Source organism: Lepidothrix coronata, unplaced genomic scaffold (assembly GCF_001604755.1).
Source record: "Lepidothrix coronata isolate B3197 unplaced genomic scaffold, Lepidothrix_coronata-1.0 Scaffold14, whole genome shotgun sequence".
In the NCBI taxonomy this organism is placed as follows: Eukaryota; Metazoa; Chordata; class Aves; order Passeriformes; family Pipridae; genus Lepidothrix; species Lepidothrix coronata.
In genome coordinates, this window is record NW_016690194.1 from 10,186,898 (window position 1) to 10,211,057 (window position 24,160).

At 42.3% G+C, this 24,160-nt stretch overlaps 1 protein-coding gene across 2 annotated transcripts in view; it reads right to left on the reverse strand.

The window, feature by feature from the left end:
• The window catches only part of ZNF462 (zinc finger protein 462), a 92,564-nt gene that overhangs the window by 42,351 nt on the left and 26,053 nt on the right, over nt 1-24,160 (reverse strand). For both annotated transcript variants that reach the window (XM_017806188.1, XM_017806187.1), the window contains exons 2-5: nt 10,336-10,586; nt 4,251-9,736; nt 3,212-3,376; nt 1,337-1,440 (exon numbers count right to left, since the gene is read on the reverse strand). In XM_017806188.1, the coding sequence (XP_017661677.1) occupies nt 1,337-1,440; nt 3,212-3,376; nt 4,251-9,736; nt 10,336-10,555 (5,975 nt within the window). In that variant the 5' untranslated portion in view covers nt 10,556-10,586. The remainder of the gene's footprint in view (nt 1-1,336; nt 1,441-3,211; nt 3,377-4,250; nt 9,737-10,335; nt 10,587-24,160) is intronic.

Genomic DNA, 24,160 nt, shown 5'->3' on the forward strand with positions numbered 1-24,160 from the left:
AAAAGAAAAGAAAAGAAAAGAAAAGAAAAGAAAAGAAAAGAAAAGAAAAGAAAAGAAAAGAAAAGAAAAAGCAAACAACTTCAACACCAGAGACTACAGCTATTATGAAGCTATGTGATGCCTGTAGAGTTCTCCGGACATCCACCACTTTCTGATTTACCCATTCTGAAACTTCTAAGACATGATTTTCCTAAGAAGGAAACAGTGTGACCAGGCACCAAACTCAATACAAGTCTGATTTTTTGAAGCAAACCAGTTTGGAAACAGCAAGTTCTACAAACCATCTGATGCACGGGCTTCCCTCACTGTCAGCCTTGCCAAAGCAGGGTTGGATACACTCAGTAGTTCACACCATTCCCCCAGTCCCTTTCTTACTGTTTCCTTCTCAATCCCGTGAACCTTTCCAACAAGGCAGACCAAACTGTGGCATAAACTTGCAATGCTGTGACACCACCAGAAATCTTGCTTTTTAATACAAGGAATTAAAAAATGCTTTTTATCATGTTTTCCCTCCCACAGGCATTTGATTGCAAAACAGTGACATAATCACCAAATTTAAGAGAGCTATGAATGCAGTGAATATGCAGTTCTCTCCTCAGAAATTAGAGAAAACACAGACTTGTGAATCAGTCCAAGATACCAGTGGAAAATATATCACAACCCCCATTTTTGGGAGGTGTATATATATTTTATCATTAAAATAATTTTTAAAATTGCTAAACATAAAGCAAAGTCAAATCTTAGGAAAACAAATCATAAGAAACATGACTATTAATGATGACTACATATCACCATACTGTTGTGAACCTGAATACTTGTACACTGAAATTGCACTCCATAATTAAGAAAAATAGTCTGATTTCAAGGTCAGCTTATGACAATTCTTTAACATGAGAAGTGAAAACTCAATCCTCAAAGAGCTGTAGTAATTACAAACAAGGTAGTTATATCTAACAGAAATTCCTTACATATGAAAGATTAATTAGGAAAATACTTTCCTCTTCTTGGCTTGTTAAGTCTCATGCATTTTACAAGGGTGCATAAATGGTGGGCTTCACCATTTGCCTACTGAAAGAAATCTTATTTTTTGGCATGCATACTTTTCCCCTACATGCAAAAAAGGGTCTTAAATAAATTCAAGATATAAAAATGCAATATTTCATAAAAATCCAACCATAATGGCTATAATAAGATTTTGCAGCAGTGAAAACACATAAATGCTGAGAAAAGTGTAGATCAATATCAAGCTGAGTGAGCTCTTTTTCAATGCCAACCTACAGAGCATCAGCGCTGGTTTGTGATCGTTTAGGAGACAAAAATAAAAGCCACAACTTACTTGTGCCTGAAAGCAGAGACAAAGGAGCAATACTGGCAGCTGTACTTGTCTTCCCGGGCAAACATGGCCAGAGCCAAGTGACTCCTCTCGTGAGATCGCAGACCCTGCATAGACATCAAAACCCGGTCACACTGGCTGCAGTGGTAGCCCCCAGGCCTGGTTTCATCTTCCAAGGATGTTCCATAGTCAGCTTCTGTAAATTCCACAATGTCAGGGTCTGTGGCTCCCTCACAACCCTCCATCAAAGTTGTGTTTGAAGGATCTTCAGCTTCCTGCTAAAAAACACATACCCCCCCAAAGCCATCAATTCACTCTCCCTTCTGCCCCTCAGTCTTTACCCTGTGTTCACTATAATGTCCAGGCTTCCCACTGTGTTATTTTTCTTAATATATCCCTATACAAACTCCACACCAATGGCTTTCTGAAAAAGTGACCTACTCTTGGGAGGGGAAAACATGATTATATCTATTATATACATAGGTAAAAAAGGAATCTCACTCCCTGACTGAGTGTGTCAGATAATGCAAAAAGACAAGAAACCAACTATCTTTCAATAGTCTTTATGTGAATCTTCTAAACTTGATCAGATAATCATTAGTAAGCTACAGAGCAGTTAATTTTAGTTTATTTTGCTCTGCTGTATAGCTCTACTACCTCTGACTGTAGCTACTCTGCAGACTAATACAGTTGTCTAGTCTACAATAGATTTTGTCCATCAGTGTCAAACTCACAAGAAGTACACTAAGACCCTAGAATCCTCTTGAAAAATACAGAACAAACAGAAAAAGTCTTCTTTTAATTCTCTTTCATAACTTTCCTCTCCCATTTCTAACCAGAGCATGCATTTGTGCAGCAATTTAAATAACCTGTAAGAGTTATTTCCATCACATTCTTTAGGCAGTGGCTTTCAGCCTTTGTTCCCTGGTGCAAAATCTCTATTTACTCAAAAGAAAGCATCGGCCCTACATAAGCATCACTTGAGAAGCAAGGAGAAGAGAGAAAGGACTCTCAGGAGGGGAAGCATCTGAATCTGTCATGAGTACCATGTAAGGTAAAGGAAGGTCAGTGATAGGGCAGTGAAAGCCCTCTCTGGCAGCATGAGTTAGGCTGTGAAGGACTTGGCTTCCTCATAAAAAGCAGATTATGTCATGAAAGAAGCTCAGTCAGACACCAGGAGTCTTTGACAATAGCTCACTGCAGCATGAGGAATACACAGGTAGTTCTGGATGCACTTTCACTGTCTCTGCGAATATCCTGGAAACTGGGCTGTGGAACACCATCTATTCTTGGACGTCCTAGAAGGCACTCTCTTTCTCAGGGAGAAAGGAACAACACACTTACATCTGATCACCTGAATGGAACCACTGGCCCAGCAGGCCACTGTATGTTTTGTTTGGAGCCAGTGTGCAAATTTCATGGGGAAAGGTGTACCACAAGCAACTTCACACATTTGCACGTGTACCTTTCCTCTTCTCAAAAAAACAAAACAAAAAAAAAATTAAAGAAAACAAAGAGCTCTTTTTGAGTTTAACTAAGCAGAAAAGTAGCCCAGAATAGCTGAGAGAAAGTCTGCTGCTCATAAACCAAGTTTTTTGGTCGTTGACGACATCAACTCCATTGTGGCTGAGAAGAAATGAGAATTAAAGAGTCTTCGTGCCCCTGGATCAAGAGTGGAAAAAAAGTTAAAACATCTTGAAATAAAACAAATGCACTTCAGAAACTTAGTGTTAGATTAAAACATCATGCTGAAACAGAATACCCTCTTCAAAACACATTCAACTTCACAAGAGCCCTCTGCAGGTTATCAATAAGTCCTTTATTTTAAACAATGCAAGTAGTTTCAGTCACTTTCAGTCACCTTTCTAAAATTCTTACCTTCACTGTAGCTGACACAGAAGAAACGTTCCCATACTGGACATGCTTGCGGAGGTGATTACAGATGGCTCGAAGTGTTGGATGGACTTCCACGCAAAACTTGCATTTGTAGCCAACCACCTTCCTCTCCTTAAGTTTTGAAACATCTTCCAAATGTCCAAAGGCCTGTTTTGAGTACACAAGCATAAATCACTGAAATATGTTTTGTCATCTCACTTTTAGGAACACAGACCAGATTTAACACCTGAAAGGAAATTATGCTTGATGTGCACATGTCCGCTTCTGCAGAACTGCAAGCTCAATTTTTGCTGAGATCATTAATTCCTACAAAGTAAGCGGACATCTGTGCAGAAGAATCCTTCAGTTTATGCATAAGAGTGCTCCTCTAGAGACCATTCAGTTTGGCCTGAAACTGTGCTCTTCCATGACATCATGACTTCCACAAGAGCTGTGCAGACCTTTTCTCCTAGAGCAAGCGTATTTCAAACTGAAGCAGAAGGAAGGGGTAAGTGGGCAAGAAATGCAGCACGGTTTGGTCTTCTTATGAGGCACTTGCCCAAAGCTTCAGTCACCAGACAGATTTGTATCATGTTAATACTACGTGCTCAATGAAAGAAAGTACTGAGACAGAGAGAAGGCTGAGAAGCAAACTGTTGATTGTTCAGAGGGACACGGATGAGGGGGATGGGAGACTTCCTAAAGAATCTGCAACAAAGTACATGGCAGCCTTGCCACAAAAGAACAAGTAACTGTCAGATACAAATGGCCCCCTAGAAGCGTGGGAGAAAGGAAAGAAGATGAAGTATTGAAGGAATGGCTAGGAAAGAACAGGGTTTCCTACAGAACCTAGGGAGATGTGGAGGATGGATAAGGAAATTAAAGGAAAATGTGCAACTGACTTATGGAGCTCTCTGGCACTCTGAGTCATTCATTAGCCTGTGGTCATTTAGCTGTCAAAGAGAACATACAAGTGGGTATTTCTGGGCTCCCAGGCACGGAGCAGGGGGCAGAGAAAGAGACCAGACACACAAATCCTTACCCTCTCTTGTTTGAAATCTGCAAAAGCACCATCTGCATATTTCTGCTTGCTCAAAAGCTGCTTCCTCCTCTCCTGACGTTTGGCACGCTTCTGGAATTCCTCATTGTGACCATTCAAGTGTGCAGTCAGCTCTACTGTGCTATGCAATTTCGTATCACAGTGCTTGCACTGGTAGACAGGGCTCTGAGAGCGGGTGCCACTTCCCAGTATGGAAAAGTCCCTCTTTAAATCTTTGCTGTGGTGGTCAGTGTAATGCATACACAGCAGCTCTGCTGTGCTGAAGGACAGCTTGAAACACTTTATGCACCTGAAGGGAAGCCACTCGATTTCCTGAGTCTCAGCGTCCACCTCAGGCTTTTCAAAGTCATTCCTCTCCTCAGCTGGAGCTGGCTTTTCATGCTCATCAGCATACACAGCAGTGAAGTAGCCCCCCAGCTTGCTCGCATGCTGCTTCTTAGGGAAAACACCAGGGTGACGCTTCATGTAGTGGGACACAATGCCCTTCTTACTGAAGGACTGGAAGGAACAAAGCGAGCACTTCTTCTTTTCTACAGCCCTTCTCAGCTCCTCACTAAGCTGAGGAGTGTCATCCTTGGGAGGAGATGGAATGATTACTTTATTGGGTTTGTCGCTTACCGTCCTGGAGGCTGCCAGGCAGTGAGTGTAGTAAGCATCAATGTCATGTCTTTTCTGGTAGTGTGCTGCAAGCCCTTTGCGGATGGGGTTGGTATAAGAGCACAGAGCACATTTGAAGAGGTTGTTCTTGCCCTCCGGCTGTGCCCGGACGTTGTTATGTTTGATGCGGTAGTGCCTCGCTATCCCCTTCCGAGTGGAGCAAAAATATTTGCAGAGCTGACACCGGAAAACTGTGTGAGACACTAAGTGAGAACTGGAGAAATGAGGTGCTGGCACAGAGACTTCCCCAACATCCTCAGCAGCAATTTCTGGGGAGGCCTTGATTTCAGTCACCACATCTGGCTCCACTGAGGCAGACACCTTTGGTGGTGACTGGGCAAAAACATCAAATTCGGGTTGATTGTGGTATTTCTCATAGTGAATTTTCAGCTTCTCAAGTGTTCCGTGGGTGTAAGGGCAGAGTTTACACCGATAAGCACCATAGCCTTGCTTAAAAATCCTACTTGTCTCTTCCACGTCATTCTGAGCAATATCAGTTGACTGCTCCACATCATGCACAAAGTCTTCAGCAGTGACTTTCACTGATGGGTGTCGTTTCTGGTAGTGTGTGAGAACGCCATGAATACGTGTATTAATGTATGGGCAATGTCTGCATTTATATACAGCCCCTGGGTTAATGTCTATATCCTGAGCAAAATCTGCTGCTTTCACTTTCATGCCAGGATGTTTTTTGCCATAATGGGTCAGGAGGCCATGTAAGTTATTGTACTCAGACTGGCAAACTGTACACTGATATGGGGTGGAGGAGATAGCAGGGTTTGCAGAAGTCAGCTGGACAGTTTTTTCATGGGAAAGGGTGGGGTCTTCTGCACACTCTCCATCCTGGTCCAGCTGTGATGTTGCTATCTGGTCTTCAGAATCCATCCTAACCCCAGTTTCATCAGGTTGTGGGATGATTTTCTCAGCAGAATCTTTCTCCTTGATGATATCTAACAACACAGATTCATCTCCATTCATGGCCCAAGGGTGAAATGCTTGGTAGTGATTAGTAATATCCCAAATAGAAGACGCTTCAAAAATGCAGTCTCTGCATTTATAGGTCTTCATCTCTGTTTGCATCACTAGGGCGGGAGGGGAGGGATCGGGACCTGCCCAGAGTTTGGTTGCCATGTATGTGTAATCAACATAATGCTCAGGATGTCTCCTTTGGTAATGCACAAGCAAACCACTTGGCTCTGTATGTGAATAAATGCACCATTCACAGTGATAACCAGCCTCTATCAAGCCATCCAAAAACGCCCATCTCAGTATGGAAGTGACCGTGGCCTTTAGGTTTGGGTGGTCCTTCTTGATATGCTTCCTCAATGCATAGAAGTAAGGAGACGTGTAGCTGCACTGCCTGCACTTGAGGGCTCTCAGCTTGGACTTGTCCCGCTCAGAGCTGGAGGTGTGAGCAGGGAGGCTGCTGGCTGATTTCTTCTGGCTGCGGTCACAGAGGCTGCGGATGGTGGCCGTGTGCTGCCTGATCACATCTGCATTGGCCTTGAAGTCGCGGTGCTTCTTCTGGTAGTGAATGAGCACACCCTTCACGGTCCGATTCCCGTAATCACAGTGTTGGCAGAAGAACATTTCGTTCTCAGGAGGGTTCACAGAGGTCTCGGATCCACCCCGGCCCAACTGCTGCATCGACATCGGTGGCCTCTGGATGCCAGGTGACAGCTCCCCAGCCCGCATCATGGCTGCGGTGGGAGGTGCCTGCCTGATGTATTTGGCAGTGACTTTGATCTCCGGGTGCCTCTTCTGGTAGTGGACAAGCACCCCAACAACAGAGCGGTTGCTGTAGGAACAGTGTTTGCAATAGTACAGTTCAGTGGAGAGGTCTGGGGGTGGTGGTGGGGGAGGTGGAGGTTGAGAAGCCAAGTTGGACAGTTTTGGGGAGACAGGTGCCCCCAGCTCAAAAGACATTTGAGCCAGGGCAGAGCCTCTGTCAACAGAGACTACACGCATGGTCTTCTGTATTCTGAAATATGAGGCTTTTTCTTCGGGGTGCTTTTTCTGGTAATGCACCAAAACTGAATGCATGTTAGGACTTGCAAATGAACAGACATCACAGTCATAAACAACCACAGTGTTGACTGAAGGTTCCTTCTGATTTTCACATTCAGGACTAAAACTCTTGGTGGCACTTTTGTTAAAACCAGCTGGCACACCAGTTCCACGAGCCACAGGGGTGGAGGTTGCCATAGTTTTTGGAGCAGAATTCAAGATCTCTCTCAGTGTCTGAGACTCTGTGTTCAGCCCTTCTTGCTGCTCAACAACATAGCTAGAAAATATCATTGCATTGTTAATTTTCACTGTGGGATGCATTCTTTGGTAATGTGGCATCAGGCTTCTAACATTTGGACTTGTGTAAGAGCAGAAACGGCAGCGGTAGATCAGATCAGAATGATCAAAGTTCAGTACATTCATAGCTTCTGGATGATGCTCCCCATAATGCTGCTGCAAGTCTTCAAAATTTGTGTAGTCAATATAGCACTCAAGACATCGATATACTGCACTGTGGTCATTGGGATCCAGGATATACCTAAAGCTGAATTTAATGTAGGGATGCATTCGCTGGTAGTGGGTGCTAACACTCCTGGCAGATTTGTTGCTGAAATCACAGTGTTTACAATAGTAAAGCCTGCCAGAGTCACTAAACTCTGAGTTCTCATTGTTCTGGTCAGTACCGTACATGTTGGATTGGCTTCCCAGAACAGAGGCATTAGAGGTCTGATGGTCCTTCATACTGACAGCAGAATAATAGTCTTCCTCATCTTCAGACAAAGTGAGCTCAATCTCTGCTCCGTTGGTGGAATTGTAGTCATGTTGCATGCTTCTGAAGCTTGTCTCCTTCTGGGAATCATTAGTCTCTCTGCCCCACATTTGCTGGGGTGCATAAGAACTGGAAACTTCTATCATTGGTTCTGTTTGCTCTTCCTCTCTGTCCAACTCTACCTCTATCTCCACCTCATTGTCCTCCTCCTCTTCCTCATCATCCTCCACATTAATCACAGCATCTTCTTGCTGCTTGTTTTGGCTGATCTTGCTCTGCAGGTTGCTCGCTATTTCATCAATTCTAGTTCTCTTTTTCACGGGAGAAAGATCTAAAGGGAAGTCATTTGAGACCTTCCTAGGGGCTTTTGCAACAAAGTTATTTTTAGAAGAGAGCCCAAGGATGGAAGTCTGGCTCTTCTTCACTGTGCTGGCAGAAGGGTGAGCATCTGCCTCACTCTCCTGTGGTGCATTCGATGGTGGCCCATCGTATTTTGGCAGGTTGTCACAGAATGAATGCTTGTGCTGCTGATGAACTCTGAGACCTTTCAAAGTGGTAGTGGAATAGTTGCACAACGTGCACTTGTATGGATGCTGTGAGTGGGGCTGGGGTGACTGCTGTTGTTGCTGTTGCTGCTGTGGCTGCACTGGTTCCATCATCCCAGCTGACTTCCTGCCATTTATATTTCCACTGTCATATGACACTGTGCTGTCATTCAAAGATGAGGCAATGCTTTCAGGCTGAGAGTTCATAGTGTCCCAGTCTGATGTTGTTCCTGTGTGACACTGCTTGTGGGCACCAAGCTTTAAGGAACTCTTGCAGGTGAAAGGGCATTCATCACACTTGTACACAGCTGTCTTCCCAGACAGGTGGATGTTCTCAATGTGACGGGAAATACTGCGGCGGTGCATCGTCAGGAAAGGGCAAAAAGGACACTGGAACCTGTTCATATATCTTCTAAAGGGAATTCCCTTTGTTTCCAATAGCTTGTTGCCATCAGATCCCATCAGCTGCTCTGCAGACATTCCTGAGGCCTGGTGATCCATGGAGTTTAAGCCATTCTCGCTGTCCATTTCATTTAGCTCTTCATCTGAGCTGGAGTCATTTAGCATACTGCTTGTTTCCAGGTCAGCAGAAGAATTCGTCATATCAGCAATTCCATAGCGGGATCTGTCAGACAAATTAACCATGCCCGAGTTGTGAGGTGACTTAGGCTTCATTTGAGGGTAAGACACAGAAGAAAACTTGGAAGATGTAGACGAGTTGGGTCTGATAAGGGAATTGCCCATGGAGCTTCTGAAGTTTGAGACATTGGCATTTGACATCTCACGTCCTGTTGTGTTCATGGAGATATAATTAGAGTTTGGAGAGGCATTCTGGGCACTCTTACTCTGCACTTCAGGTGCGCTGGTTCCATCCTGTTGCTGCCTCAGGCTGGACAGTATTTTCACCATGCTGCGGTGCTTCTTCATCATGTGATCGCACCAGCGCTCCCTCCGAGGTGTCTGGTAGCTGCACCACTCACAGCAAAAGTTGCCCCTAGACTTTGTCAGGGGCTTGACCATTGATTCCAAAATGCTCCTTTCCACTACTTCTGCAGGCAGCTCCTTGCAGGATTCCTGCACTGGCACAGAAGCAGACGTTGACTCAGATACAGCAGCAGCAGCAGGAGTTGAACTCTCTTTCAGGTTGTTTTTGTGGTACATTTTCTGGTGCTTAATAATTCTCGCGCGCCTGGGTGACTTGTAGGTGCAGAACTGGCAACTGAAAACTTTACCAAACCCTTCATGCATCATGATGTTGTAATTTAGGGAACTGGAAGCTGATGGCCCCACTGAGCTGCCCCCAGCCTGTGCTCCATGAACCTTCCGTGTGTGCTCTATGAGAAGGTTTTTGGAACGGAAGTAACGCACACAGAACTTGCACTGGAAAAACTTGCTGGTTGGTTTAGGATTTGGAGCCATGTGCTGGCCATAGAAAGTCTGGCTCTGGCTATAGTAACTTCCAGTCCCCATTTGACTTGTTGCATTTTGCCCTAAAATGAGAATTAAGGTATATATGTAAATAAATAAAATAAAATAAAAAGGCTTTTCCTCCACCCACCCTGTATTTATAAGAATGTAACCACATCTTGAATAGACAATAATCACACCAGGATTCCCTCACTTATGGTGAGATCTACAGACCTGGCAATGGTCAGAAAAATGACCATTATGCATAATTTCTACACATATATGACTGTGGTGTACAGTTTGGGATAGGCAATTTCCAAAAATAATCCTCTTGAGGAAAAAACAAAACTAGTATACTAATAAAAGTTGACAATTTTGAGGTGGTTCGTGGTAGTGAAGAACAACCACAAAAAGCTGAAAAGGAAAAAAAATATATGAAGAACTACATGAAAAGAAGTTGGGAAATACAACCATCCTCAATGCTTGTATTTGCAGGAAAAAAAGCTATCGTCAGAACCAGTATATCTGATGATAGATATCTACTTTGCTGACATAAAGATAATGCAAGTTTTTAAACCACATTAAAGGCAGAAACTTAAACACACTGAAATAAGTCACATGTAAAATATGGGGTTAGAGTTGAGATCTTAGAGTTGAGATAAATCTTGGAGTTGAGATTTACCTGCTATTTCATCTGGAATTGCGAATTCATCCTTTACAGAAGAAAATTCAACCTCAGTCTGGTTGCTAGCATTTATGGATCCAGACCTTGGCTGGGTAGGACTTTCCTCAGAGACATCAGTTGGCTGCAGAAAAGCAGTGTGAACATCCTGAATGTGAGCTTTTAGGTCTTCGTAAGATGGAGCTCGAAAATCGCAGCCATCACACTGCAGGACCTCCATGGTTCAGGCTGATCTTTTACATTAGAAAGTTCTGCAAGAAAAACAAGAGAACAAGAGAAGAAGAAAGACGTGTTTACAGCAATGCTATTGGAACAAATCCTGAAATTAGGTAATACCAAGCTTTTGATGACTCAGCCATTTCCAGAGATTCCACAAATACAGCAGTGTGAAACTCAACCTTTGTTTACCATATTAAGAGGCATCTATTCAGATTCACAAGAAGTCCCACCTAGGTAGTTCACAAGTTGCTGACTCCACAAACAGCCAACTTTCTGACAAGTGACTTTGTCTGGCTTTTCCATTACACAGGGCTGTTATTCAGAATTTTGTCTTGTCCAAAGACCACAATCCATATGCTCAGAAACAGCATGCTACTCTCAGTCATGCACTGAAATTTATAATCAGAAGACAGTGGCTTCTGCCTCTGTGAGACCCATTCTAACCTTGCCGGGAGTTGCCAATTCCTGCCTCATCCACTACCATGTATTAAAAGCTTCCACAGGGAGATCCTTGCCTTTCTTCTCAGTGTCCTATCACTCCTGATATTGGTGGAAAACCTAGACCTAACAGCAAGATTAGATGCACTCACATGAACCCAAGGCAGAGTACTTTGCTCTGCCCTACTTCCACCAAGCTTTGTAAGGACATCTGCATTCTTTGTTAAAATGTTTACAGCTTCCTTTTAGTCTATTCTGGGACACAACCTTTGTGTCTTAGCAGTCTGGGAGATGGAAAGAGCTGGAGGAAGAAAAGGACAGTAACAGGAATAACAATACTGAAAAAGCACAATGGAAATATGAGTTACAAAGACACAGAGTCATTATGACTTTCTTGATTTATGCAAAAGCCCTGCATATCTTGAAGTACAAAGCAACATAAGATACAATGAAGTATGGTAGTTCTGCTTGTGACAATTAATCCTGCAACAGTTTCATGTGTCTGCACCGCCATGAAGGAGAGGAGCCACAAAGCACAAGCCAAACAAAAGACTTAGACCCTCCTACCCTGTGCAGTGTTGAGGCACAAGAACCACCTTCCTATGTTACCACAGGAATTACTTCTCTAAGCTTCCATGAACTGTGCTGGAAAAGGATGACAAACCGAGCATTTCAGATGTCCAAGACACACGGACAGTCCAAAGCACTTTAAATTCCATGTGTTTATTTTACGTGGAGTATGAAGCAACCTCCACAGTGAACAGAAAGCTTCAAAACATTAAGGCACAGAAACAAGAGAGGGTACTGCACCAGGATTTTAGATGAAAGAATGCTTCTTCTGATAGCCTGCTAAAATAAACTTCTAGCAAGTCAAATTCCGGACAGTCTGAGCACAGAGGCTCTCCACATATTTACCTACATTACTTTGCAGGCTGTACTATGTCCTTTCTCTCCCCTGACTCCCTCCCACCACCAATAAAGAAAATGAACGCTGCACCCGCTTCTTTTCAGCTAACAAAGTTACAATAATCGAGATACTCAAGCCTTTATGTGCAAGCACCAGACCAAATTGTGTGGAAGAGGTTGCTATCTGCTCTGGATCAAATTACAGCAGTGAGTGAAGCCCCACCCCACGTCTCCTTTAGCACAGTCCATTAGACCTGAAAACAAATTTTTCCATGGAGCAGACGACTCCTGCATTTAGAGCACTTCACAGAAAAGCAGATCATCCAGTTTTCACTACCCATCCCCCAAGCTTAGTCCTTTCATCTCAGCCAAACAAGCCACAGCTCTGCTGAATGTGTTTATCACACTTTCAAGAGATATGAGCCCCTGCGTCACTGAAGCTTTAAGACTCACTAAGCTGCCCTAGTCCTCTGAGCTTTGGGAGCAGCCATTTTAGCTCAGACAACTCCTGCACTCAGAGGCTCAGAGCTTCTTGCCTGTGCACAACATGGCCTCACTTAGCTTCAGTTCCAAGCACACCAGCCTTTTTCTTTTTTTTCCTCCCCTTTTTATAACTCCTCCTCCTTGGGTGATGCTTTAAAAACAAGCATTCCCAGAACACATCTCCCCTTCTCCTGCATGACTTGCCCTCCAAATCATGTTGCTGCTGTCCCCCTGCACTCCTCAAGCTGCACCTTCTTTCCCTTAGCAGAGGCTGGGGTTTCTCAAACCATCTCCTAGGGTTCCCCTGTCCCATGGATGACAAATGTGACAGTTCATTCCAGAAGCACAGCATTACAGCACCAACACTAGTCCAAGATGTCCTTCAAGCAGAGGTGACACACAGCTGAGAAAGAGGAGGAAGAGGAGGAGGCATGGGGGGGAGTGAGGGGGGATGACAGGCGGGGGGCCTCCAGCCTGCCCTGTCCCTGGGGAGCTCTCCTGCTTGGCGCAGAAGACACACCACCCCACTCCTCTGCCAGATTCCAAAGTCTAATGACCTTTGTTAATCACCAGCCAGCTTGTCTGCATCAGCAAACCCTGCCAGCAGACACACCCTTCACACAAAGGCTGTAGAGAGGTTCTCTGAAAGCTCCATTGTGTAGAAAGAGAGAGAAAAAACAACATACACACAAAAATCTCTACTCTTCTCCCTCACGCCCTCGCCCCCCCCCCCCCCCCCGCCCCTCGAAAACTTCAGACCCTTTAGAGACATCACCGAAAAACGCTCTCAGCTCTACTTTGGAAAGTTCAGATCAGCTTACGAAACACAAAACCAGAAGGGAGACTAACACTGAGGATCTGAAAAAAGATAATCTTGGCAGCTTCGAGAAGTAAAAACCACCACCATCCCCATCTCCACCATACACTGCTGCTTGGAGAAGGTATCCTTAAGGATGCTGGCTGCTGTCTAGACAAGCTGAAACCAACCTGTGTGTTGGGAGATATCATTAATAGTTGCTGATTACAAAACTGATGGAGACTCTCTAATGGGTTCCAGCTTGAATCTCAGCAGGGTCTATAGCACAATGGCAGCACCAAGTCAAAGGAGAAGTTAACCTTCCTGCAATTGTGAGGAACAAACATTGGGTACAGCTTGAATGGGCTTCAGTTTGAAGTTTTCACCATGCATCACACTGAAAGCAGGATGAGGCACTTTGTAAGGAATTCTGCTCTACCATTTCCGCATTCTTCTTTAAAACTCAGGCATTGCATGGAGGCTAAAAACACAAACTGCCAGTTCGAGCTCATAGATCAAAAGAAACTGTAATACAATGTGTATCTTATTTTTGTCTGCATTGGATATGACACTGGGCAAGACACACCCACCAACCAGCAAAGAGCATTTTCAAGTGCAGATGTTAATATACTGGCAAGACACATCCAAAGCAAAATTCATACATTTCCATCATGGCCAACTAAGGAAACACATTCCATAGCCCTTCAAATTTTCAAATAATGCAATTAGAAAATGTAGAGGGGAATGAAGGTGGAGTGAGAGAGGAGTTACCAAATCTACTAACTCAACAGCAGTTCAGTAAGTGTGGGAAAAAAACCAATCCCAAACAATGAAACAAAACCACCATGAAGTGAATCCATAAATCCCACAAGCCCTTGAACATATTCACAACCAATCTCTTGAGGCCACATTGCCTACAGATAATGGGACTTCAAAAATGCCATTACTAATGCGATGCTAACCTCAGCAAACATTATTAAAATGCCATTGTCTGACTAATTTGCATTTCCAAGCTCTTCTTATATATATGACCTTAATGCTTAATATGGAGGTATGCTCATTTTTCTGATGAGCAAAAACCCTTTAAAACGTTGGGCAAGAGATTCTCAAAGCCACAGTTTTAATGACCCAAGGTGGTCTCAAATTATCTTCAACATCCTTTTCTACACTCACAAATGCATGAGAACATCTGAGACACAGTTGCATTAGATTTCGAGGTTTTTAAAAGTCCAAAACAAGAGATAATTGTGCTTGTTGAACAACAGTAATTACAGAATTTGGCAGCAGCCAAAGTAGTACAAATCATTATGTTTAAGTTTGGTTTTGAAGCTTCAAAATACAAAATTAATTGTGAAGCCCAAGGCACTGACCTCAAAATTGAGCTTCTGTGGTTTGAATACCCATCCGTTATATTTTGAGATGGAGTCAGCAGAGCTTCTAGAAGTTAAGAATATGCACACACACAACCACAACTGAAAAGGTCAGTCACACTACACAATGTGAGCTTCAAGCTCAGCATTAGTAACACAGGATGTAAAACAAATGAATCCCCAGTTCTCCAGGCCTTTCTTTAGTCAGATGATATCAGGGGTATCTCCATCCCTACATCAAACATGCAGGTTGTGCACACAGATTTCATTTTACTCAGTGACTAGGTGGAGCTGAAAGGAATTCCTTCACCACAAGTGCTGTCAAGCGTGGAAGAGGCTGCCCAGGGAAATGGTTGAATCACCATCCCTGGAGGTATTTAAAAGATGTGCGGATGTGGCACTTAAGGACATGGTTTAGAGTGTGTTGGTTAAGAGCTGGACTCCATTTGGAGTCTTGGAGGTTTTTTCCAACCTTCCCCACCCTACCAGAAATAGACCACCAAACATTACAGCAACAGGATTCACCCTGGCAAGTAATTACAGATAAAACAAGCTTTCGGAATTCCCAAGAGTAACACCTCAAGCATTTTTACCTGCTACAGAAGCCTGGGTTTTCTAAGGCACCAGTGCCCACAGCTTTGCTGAGTACCTTCCAGCCGTGCCCACCTGGGCTCCTGGCCAGGTTTAGCTCACGTACGATGGAGCTGCTGCTCTCATGTCTTTGTGTTTGGGGTTTGGGGCTTTTTTTCTTTTTTTCCTTCTTATTTTTTTTTTTCTTAAACACTGTTTATAATATGAGATCGCAACAGAGAAAATGATGACTAAAAAAATAAAATCATAGGAGTAATGCAAAAACTTACACATTTGACAAACTGGAAACCTGAAGGCTATTCTAACTGGAGGAAGCCAGCCTCATCTTTCATTTTGAAAGGAAACCCCATAATTAATTAAGAATTCAAAGAGTAAATTCAACTCTCAACTACAGTCAGGCAAACCTACTTAACTCGTGGGTCTTTTTCAGTGACCAAATTCCAGTCAAGCTATTGGAATTCTTGGTCCACTGAGCACTGTCTTTAGAGTTACTCGTCCAAGCTGCTAAGAATATAAACTAAACTGAAGTACTATTTCTTTCTTCACTCCTTTTTTTTTTTTTAATTTGATAGAACTGGATTTTGATAGAACTCCATGGGTTGGGTTTCAACTCTCCAGTATACTTATTTTGTGGTTTATATTTTCATGTAAAGGAATTACAGTTTAATTATCAAGATCTCCACGCTGATGTCCAGTTTTGGGTTGTTTATTCTGTTTTGACACTCAACAGAGTTATACCCATGAGAGAAATATATCAGCTGATACCTGTGATTCTCTCACCCATTCTTCTTGAAAATATTTCTCTTGACCTACCTGGAAATACATGTTGCAATGTAAGATATTTTCAGGAAAGAACTTTTTTTAGAAATTCATTACAACTGAACAGTAAAAACAAGAAACTAAACTGAAAGACACAGACTCATTTTCACTTTAAAATGTACTTATCCAGCCATCTGCAAGAGTGTTTGAACCTGAAGTGGGCTTCAGATCTGATTCCACAAAAGGAGGTCTTCCTACTATAATTCTTTGTACAGTATCTTCCAAACTTCTCAGAAATCTCCCTGTCATGGAAAATAGGGTGACCAGCTTTGTTGATCCCTATACAGCTAATATTTATTTATGTTCCTGAATACACACCTTCTTTTAACATATCATACCACACTATGCATCACTGTAAAGCTACCTCATAGACTGCAAAGTCTTCTACATTTCAAAGGGAATATGAACCACATTATTCTTACAGCTCATGAAGGAGATGCTACACATTACTAGGAGCTGCCAGATTTTTTTTTCAGTTCAGGAAAAGAACAGGGATTCACAGCACCTCTTACGTAAGTGACCTAAAATGGGTCCAAATGATGGATACTTTGCTATCAGTTCAACTGGTTCACTAAGACTATGAGTTTTAAAAAAATGAGGGGAAAACCAGGCAAAACAAAGAAACAAAAAAACAGAACCCCAGAAAAATATGCTTACTGAATATTAATGCATATTAGGCATCCCACTGTAAGACCCCAGCAGAATAAAGGCACACCATGGCTTTTACAAGGAGGTATGAAAGAAAGGAGAATCACAGATAGTGGCACAGAGTCAGTTTCTGCAGGGCATATTGAGGAAAATCCTGCAGTCTCCAGCCTCAAGCAGACACATTAAACCCATACTTGTCTCACTACAAACTTCCCCAGCAACAAAGACAAAAGTCCAAGATGGAATACTTCATCTTACATTCTTTTGTTAGTTGCAAGGAAATCAAGTCAACAAAGACAATTCAGATATAGGTAACTGAAGTACAAAGCACATCAGGGCTAAGGCTTTACAGATTTGAGCTACCTAAATGCTGATTACACCTTTACTTCTCACAAATAATGCTTCTTCTTTCTTTCTTTCTTTACTGGAGTCTCTCTCTCTACACACACACACACACACACACACACACACACACACACGCATGTTCTTTTTAAAAAAATACATTAAGAGGGCACCCGGATGCCTGAAAGACACTTTAAAACTTCAAACTTCTAAAATAAAAGCAGATTGCAAATAAAATGCCACAGTCTTCCTACAAGACAAACTGAGAGTGTCATACAAATTATGATTCTGACTTTTGTCTTTCCTTTCTGAAGGTCAGCTGTGAGGAATTACATGGTACAAAGCATGGGCAACAGAGTCTTAGGATAAAGAACTTCCCTTATGAGAAAGGCTCTCAAACATTAAATGCTCTTGCTCCAAGCAAGGCTAGGATGGGTTTTTCTGATATTCTGAATTACTTTCATGGCAAGTTATTAATCTTTACAGAAATCAAAAGGACACTAAATATATATGAGAATCTAAACAACTAGATGGCCAGAGTAGGATTTTCTCTCTTATTAAGTGTGACAGTTTACTGAACAGAAGTAGAGTAAGAGGAAGATGGAACAGCACAGGGCAAAATTCTAGATTGGAAAGGTGGTTTACCACTTGGTTCCCATACTAAATGCTCCCAGGAAATAAGCCAAGTCACTCACCTCACTGACAACCCAAGCTCTCAATGCTTTTCTGCACAGACACAAGTGTTCAAGGGGCAAGTGGGGCCTAGGAAAACAGATGCCAGAGCCAAGCAGCTTGGCTTTTGTACCCTGCTCCTTAGAGCTCCCCATATGGCACAATGGAACCAAAAGCAGTGGGTCTGGGGTTTCTAATTTCCAGCCAAGAGTTAATTAACTCAAAAAAATCCAGTTCCTCTGAGTTAGGAGAAGTGCAAACCCCGGCGTACTGGCCTTGAGAGAAAGATGTCAGTAGGTGGTGCTGAAGAACATAGCAGCATTCTGCCTGGGCACTCCAGAAACAACCTAATTCCTTCTCATGCATTGCAAATATCTTCTAGGAGCTTTTACACAAAGGATGCATTACCAGCCTCACCCTGGAAGGAGCAGGCTTCTCAGCTTGGCACAACCCCAGCAAAGATCCCTTTCTTGCCAGGACAAGTCAGAGCTGTTAAAAAGTGGGTCCTACCAGTAGCAAATCAGACAAGGCTAACTCTACCACATACCTTGCTAGACCATGAACTGAAGTGGGAAAGGGCAAAGTTGTGTCTGAAGACAGTAGAGATTATCTCCTGATAGCCATCTGCCCTTAAAACAGCCTCTAGTGCCTTTAAAAGTAATTTTGCCACTGACCCTGAACTATATGCTCCATTCCATGGTCACAGTGCTGTGGCTACTGAGTTGCAAACATGCTTTAGAGAGGACCAATCTCGGTTTGCGAGAAGCACAGTATTTTTAAAGAGGCTAAAGACAGCTTATAAACTGGTGACAGAGCTAAACCATGGGAACACAGAAACTTGCTGGATTATTTTGGGGGGCACAGAATTTTAATGTTAGAGATCTGAGATTAGACCAGCCAACACAGCTGGTTTAAAACACAAGCAGGCACTGTTAGCATAGTCACAGAGGTGAAAATCAAGTCACTAGCACTCTGAAACCACAAATGCAAAGGGCAAAGCTCTGCTTTGGGCCTGCTACTGAAAAAATGTAATGCAAAATAAAGACAGAATATCACTAGCTTGAAAGACTGATGCGAAAAGATGCTTTTCTGGACACATGTTTCTCCTTTAAGTACTGGTCTGGACCTATGATGTAGCAGTGGTGAGAGAGACTGAACTTGGCTGGTAAGAGGAGTAATCTTTCAGCCAGAAATTACTTCCGTAATTTGGTGCCCAGTTTGGTAGTCACTGAAGACTCACTAAGTAAGAAAAACTCACAGGGCAGTTGGAAACCAAAGAAACACTGTGTGGATCATATCCAAGCGAGCCATAGCCCACTGCCTGCCTTTCATCACCAGTAAGAGCCCAGCTTACTAAGGACCCTGGGGAGTAAGGAGCCCTCTCCCTCAGTCCATCCTGAAATCTTACATGCTCCAGAGGTATTCCTTTAGGAGGTTAACTTCATGCAGAAACCCATGTGGAGAGGATGAAGAAGAGCATTCCGAGGAGTGGTTTTAACCCTATGAAACCAAAGCACCGAAAGTCATAGATTGTACCAGCAAACAAAGCTGAGCAGAACAGCACCTCACCTCATGCAAACCCACACTCACCACATGCATGACTCTAGTTATAAAGCAAAAGCCACAGCTGAAACCCTACTGGAGGATGAGAAAATGCTGATTAACAAAGTCTAAAGATTGTTCAGCTTTCTCACCCTACTCCTCAGAAGCATGCATTTGTTTGAGGAGCTCCACTGACACCCTAGCTATTTTAAGACTGCCTTTGTCTCCAGATACACCTCCCCTTCCCCCAAGCTTCCTGCTATATTTGACATTTGCTGGGCAGGAAGCAGAAGCCTCTCTGTCCGCCAGTTCATTTCCTCAGGTAATACAAATCCATCACTGACCCATTTATAATGCCAGACAGAATACACAGTTTTATTTGCCCATTGACTCAAGCGCAGCATGGCAGCCAGCATCTCTGCCCCAGGTGAAACAATATATACTTGCCCTGTACTTGACAGATCTCAGACTAGTGATTACCATTAGGCTGCCACCCTTCTCCCTGCCACTCCTCCCAAAAGATCTTTTTCACCTGTGAAAGTGAAGATCATCTGTCTGTTTGTGATGGTGGCAGCAAGATGCTGGTCCTACCCCTGAAAAGTGATACAGCTGCAAAGGAGGAACAAGTTGCAGCTAACAGTTTCACTGTCCAAAATACTTTGTCCCAAATAACTTCAGATACAGATAGAGAGACTCCTTTGGGTTACATGTTGGGATGCAGTATATGCACATTGGAATGCAATATCCTGGGTCCAAATGGGAACCCTGCTTCTTTTACTCCCCTTTTCAACCCCCATTTCCATCCACTTACTCCTTCCAGGAAACATGATTTTACTATTAGTGTAATCATATAAAGCCCAAGTACAAAATAATTACAATAGCATACTGGCTTATAATCACTAATGTGATACACAGATAGCTGGCAGCCTCCAGAAGAAACTAAGTGGAATATCTGCAATGCACTTCAGGATGGGGGAGAAGAAGAATTCAGAGTGATTCTAGGATTATGGATCCCAACATTTATGAATTGACCAAGTTTATTAAACTTCTACAGTCAGAAAGTGTTTGGATCAAAGAGGCATTAGAAATAATTACATTAAAACCAGAAAAAAAGCTGCTATTCTCTGTCTATAAAAGAAACATACTTTGTTATGCAGGTAATAATTAAGAACTATCTCCCCTACAAAAATAAAGTAATAATAATAAAGAAAACCCCAACCAACCAACCAACCAACCTCTTTTTAACCTTATTTCATGTCCTTCCAGTAATAAACAGCCCTTGTCCCTGACTACTATGGACACATTCAAATTAAGGAGAAAACTAGTATTAAAACTCAGTTGTGTCAAAAATGGTAAGAGGTTGAGGCTCCTAATGGAGTTCTTTTGTCCAAGTTTAATTCTTTTTGCTTTAAATAAGCTGTTTGAGGGTCAGCCACTAATATCCAATTTCTTTTTCTTCCTCCTAAGAAATACTCAAACAGGAGATAGATCATAAAGAATAAAAAAACCTTAGACTTTCTTTGTAATAAGGCCTATGGCTAAGAAGGGCTGAGATTATAAGCAACAGCATCCTTCAAAAGCTACAATCCCTGTAAATATGTAGACATTACAGAACTCTTAGGGCTTTTTTCTCTTCTTTAAGTTCATTACACACCACCTTATTTTTTTTTCTGCTGTTGTAAATGCTGTGCATTTAATGGTTTAAAACACAACAGTCTTCAAGCATTTTATCTAGAAGGTAACACTATTCAAATTTAGAACAAAATAATGAGTCCCCATTGTCAACAGATTACTCTTGCTGCTTTGAAGACTCACTTTACCTTAAAGATACAGGATAAAAGCTGATAAAAGAGAAAGTCGTTGCCAAAACTTTGCCCTAGAATATGTAAACAATTGCCAAACTACTTAGGGAAAGTTCAGTTCAAGACTAGTTTATCAACACAGAAAGTATCTCTTGGTGAAAAAACAAACAAACAAACCCAAAAAACCACAGACACAACAACAACTGTGTAATCTGGAATCTGCACCCAAATGCTTGATTTCTGCAAGAGGTAGGAGACTGTAAGAGATTTTTGGTTTTCTTGGCCTAAAGAAATAGACTTCTTGGGTAAATTTAAGGTGGAGGGACTTTTTAGGAAGCACCTTTGTATGTCCCTAGCAAAAAATTTGGACCTTCTCCAAATAGAAAAAAATGCACTGAAAACCCCAACAAGATTCTTAGACAAATTCCAGAAAAGGCAGCCCAATGGCATCTCAAGCTCCATCAGGATTTTGGTTCTGTGCACAAATACTAAAAAGCAACAAAGAGAAGCCTGACGAGTAGCATTAGATAAATGGCCAAGAAATGGGTCTTCTAATAAACCTTGTCCTCAGAAAAACTCTTATTTTCTTACAAACACAGTTACAGTATTAAAAATCGGTGGGACAGGGGCACTTCAGGACAGGGATTGTGCTTCTGGCTGCAACCAGAAAGGCATCCACACTTGACTTTAGGAAAGCATTGTGGGCAGCAGTTCCCCTCTCTCCCCATTGCCACACAGGCCATTGCTTGAGCTGCAGACAGAGTAACTGCTCCAGGGATATTTCCTCTCTAGAATGGAGGAGACAGAACACCTGGACTGCCAACAGCTTCACAACCACAACACAAGAAACACAATTAGGTCACTGCCTGTCTGTACGTGGAAAGCAGAACCAGAAGTGAGGCTGCACCCAGAGTTGGATGTGCTTTCGGACTTAAAGAGGCTGTTTGAAACTACAGTGTCTCTGTCTAAATAACTCCATGGCTAAGCAAACCTTGACATTTACTCTGCACACAAAGTACATAGAAGCGGGTGAGATATATTTTAAGCTAACAAAAATGAAAACCCCCCACATTTTAAAAGAATATGCAAAAAAACACAGAAGGTTCAAGCCCTGTGATGGTTTAAAAACCATATATAGACTCAACAGAACTTTCAACTTGATAAATTACAAAAAAAAAAAAAAGCCATATAGCTTGCCTTTTAATTAATCTGTAAACTTCAGAAGTAATGTTCTGAAAGCAAGGGAAGATTAGTCTGGCTCACAATGATTTCAACGAAGAAAGAGTATATCTCCCTGTGGTAATGGCAAAGACACATATGTGACATTCCACAGTTCCAAAGCAAAGGGGTACATAATCAAAATTAGCTTTATTGCTTATTATAGAACCTCTTAAAAAAAGGAGCTAAAGTCTGACTTAAAGGGAAGACATTTAAAAACTTCCCAACTTAACTGCTTTACCAAGAGGCACATCTAAGTACTTTCAGTACACCAAGTGTCATTGAATACTCCAGCTCAAGAAATTTTAAAATAAAGCAGTATAACTTCAAAGCAGAACCATATAAAGAATTCTATTTTCTTCTTACCAAAGGAATAAAGATGGACACAAGCAAGCAAGAAACAAAGAACCAAAACCCCCAAACCAAAACAAATATAAAAACCTAAAAAGAACCCAAACAACAACCCCAGAAAACAAAGCCTAAACCAAAAAGACCTATGACAGACTCAACTGTTACAAAATTGTATGTCTTCAATTTATGCTGGTTGAAAGGGACAGGGTGCATCTTTTTATTTACAAATGGAGAGGAGACCTGGACAATCATATATATAAACAAAACATCTCTTTTCATTAAGAGTGCAGCTAAGTGAGCAGCTCTTCACAAGCATTCAGCAACACCACTTGCCATCAGGTGAATCTCCTCTTTGTTTCTTTCATCCCCAAAGAGGCACACATGAATCTTATGACACCAGAATTCATACAAAGAGTATTTTGAGACATTTTATTTGTGTTGGCCAACATCCTTTAAAACTATGGAAGAGGAAAAAGAAGTAATGTAATGTGCTTTGTAGTCCCTTTTCCCCCCTTTAAAACTCATTTGAATAAAAGGCACTTGCACTTTTTTTACTTGTTCCTTGCAACAAGCATTCATTCCGGCGTGGGTTCTTGTTTGCAGGAATGTATGCAGAGTGAAAGTTTCACATTAATTAGGACGCCACTGACAAAGTATCTATGGGAGAAGTGTACAATTGGTTCTGCAGAAAGTTCACTTTTCCTTCTGCTGTTTACGGAACACCAAAGCATGACAAAAGACAGTATCGTATGTTTCTGGTTTCCACTCATTTGTCACGAAGAAGTCATTAAAATTAGAAGTGACTTGCTCTCAGAGAGACCAGAGACTGAAGTATTCCCCTGGTTTTCGAATAGCTTCAAATTATTGAACAAAATCTGTAGACTCACAATTGTACATTGATACACACATACGTATGTATGTACTCTTATGTACATACATAAGAAACAAAAGGGCAGGTGTTAGTATTTCAAGTAGCAATTCTGACACTCTTCCATGAGGTTACAACCTGTTTATTTGACTCATGCAGCTTCAGGCCATGCTGTTGTGGGCTCTGTGTGGAAAGCAAGTTGAGTGAATCTGCACCACAGAGAACCTTCTTCCTTTACCTGGTAATGGTGAACCACAGGGAAGTGAAGCAGCCTAGCTTCAGGTCACACAGCTGGTCTGTGGCACAGCCAGAAGCAGGAAGTGGGTTTCCAGATTCCAGTTCTTGCCTGTTGTGCCATGCTACCTTTCTGTGTCCCTGAAATCCCAGTTCTAACTTCCCACAAGAAGAAGAAATGAAAAGCTCTCCAGCAGAGCAGAAGTTAAAATTTCGGGAGGAGGGGTAAATCAAAACACCACACACAAGGATATAACTGATGCTCTTTATTTATGTTCATATTTACTTTCTAACTGGAGTTGCCTTTTCCAGCCTTCTGCACAGAATCCAGGCCTTTTGCTGAAGAATTCAGGTCAACTCAGCAAAATGTCTGCAGAGCTGCAGAGAAGTGGAGACAGAGTTTAGTGTCGGTGAGCATGGTCTAATCCTCACATTATTTGAGATCACAGTGGGAGAAGGGACATGAAAAAAACAATGGCCATCCAAAAGGGGAGCTTTATATGGGGGTGAGGAAGAATATTTGTTT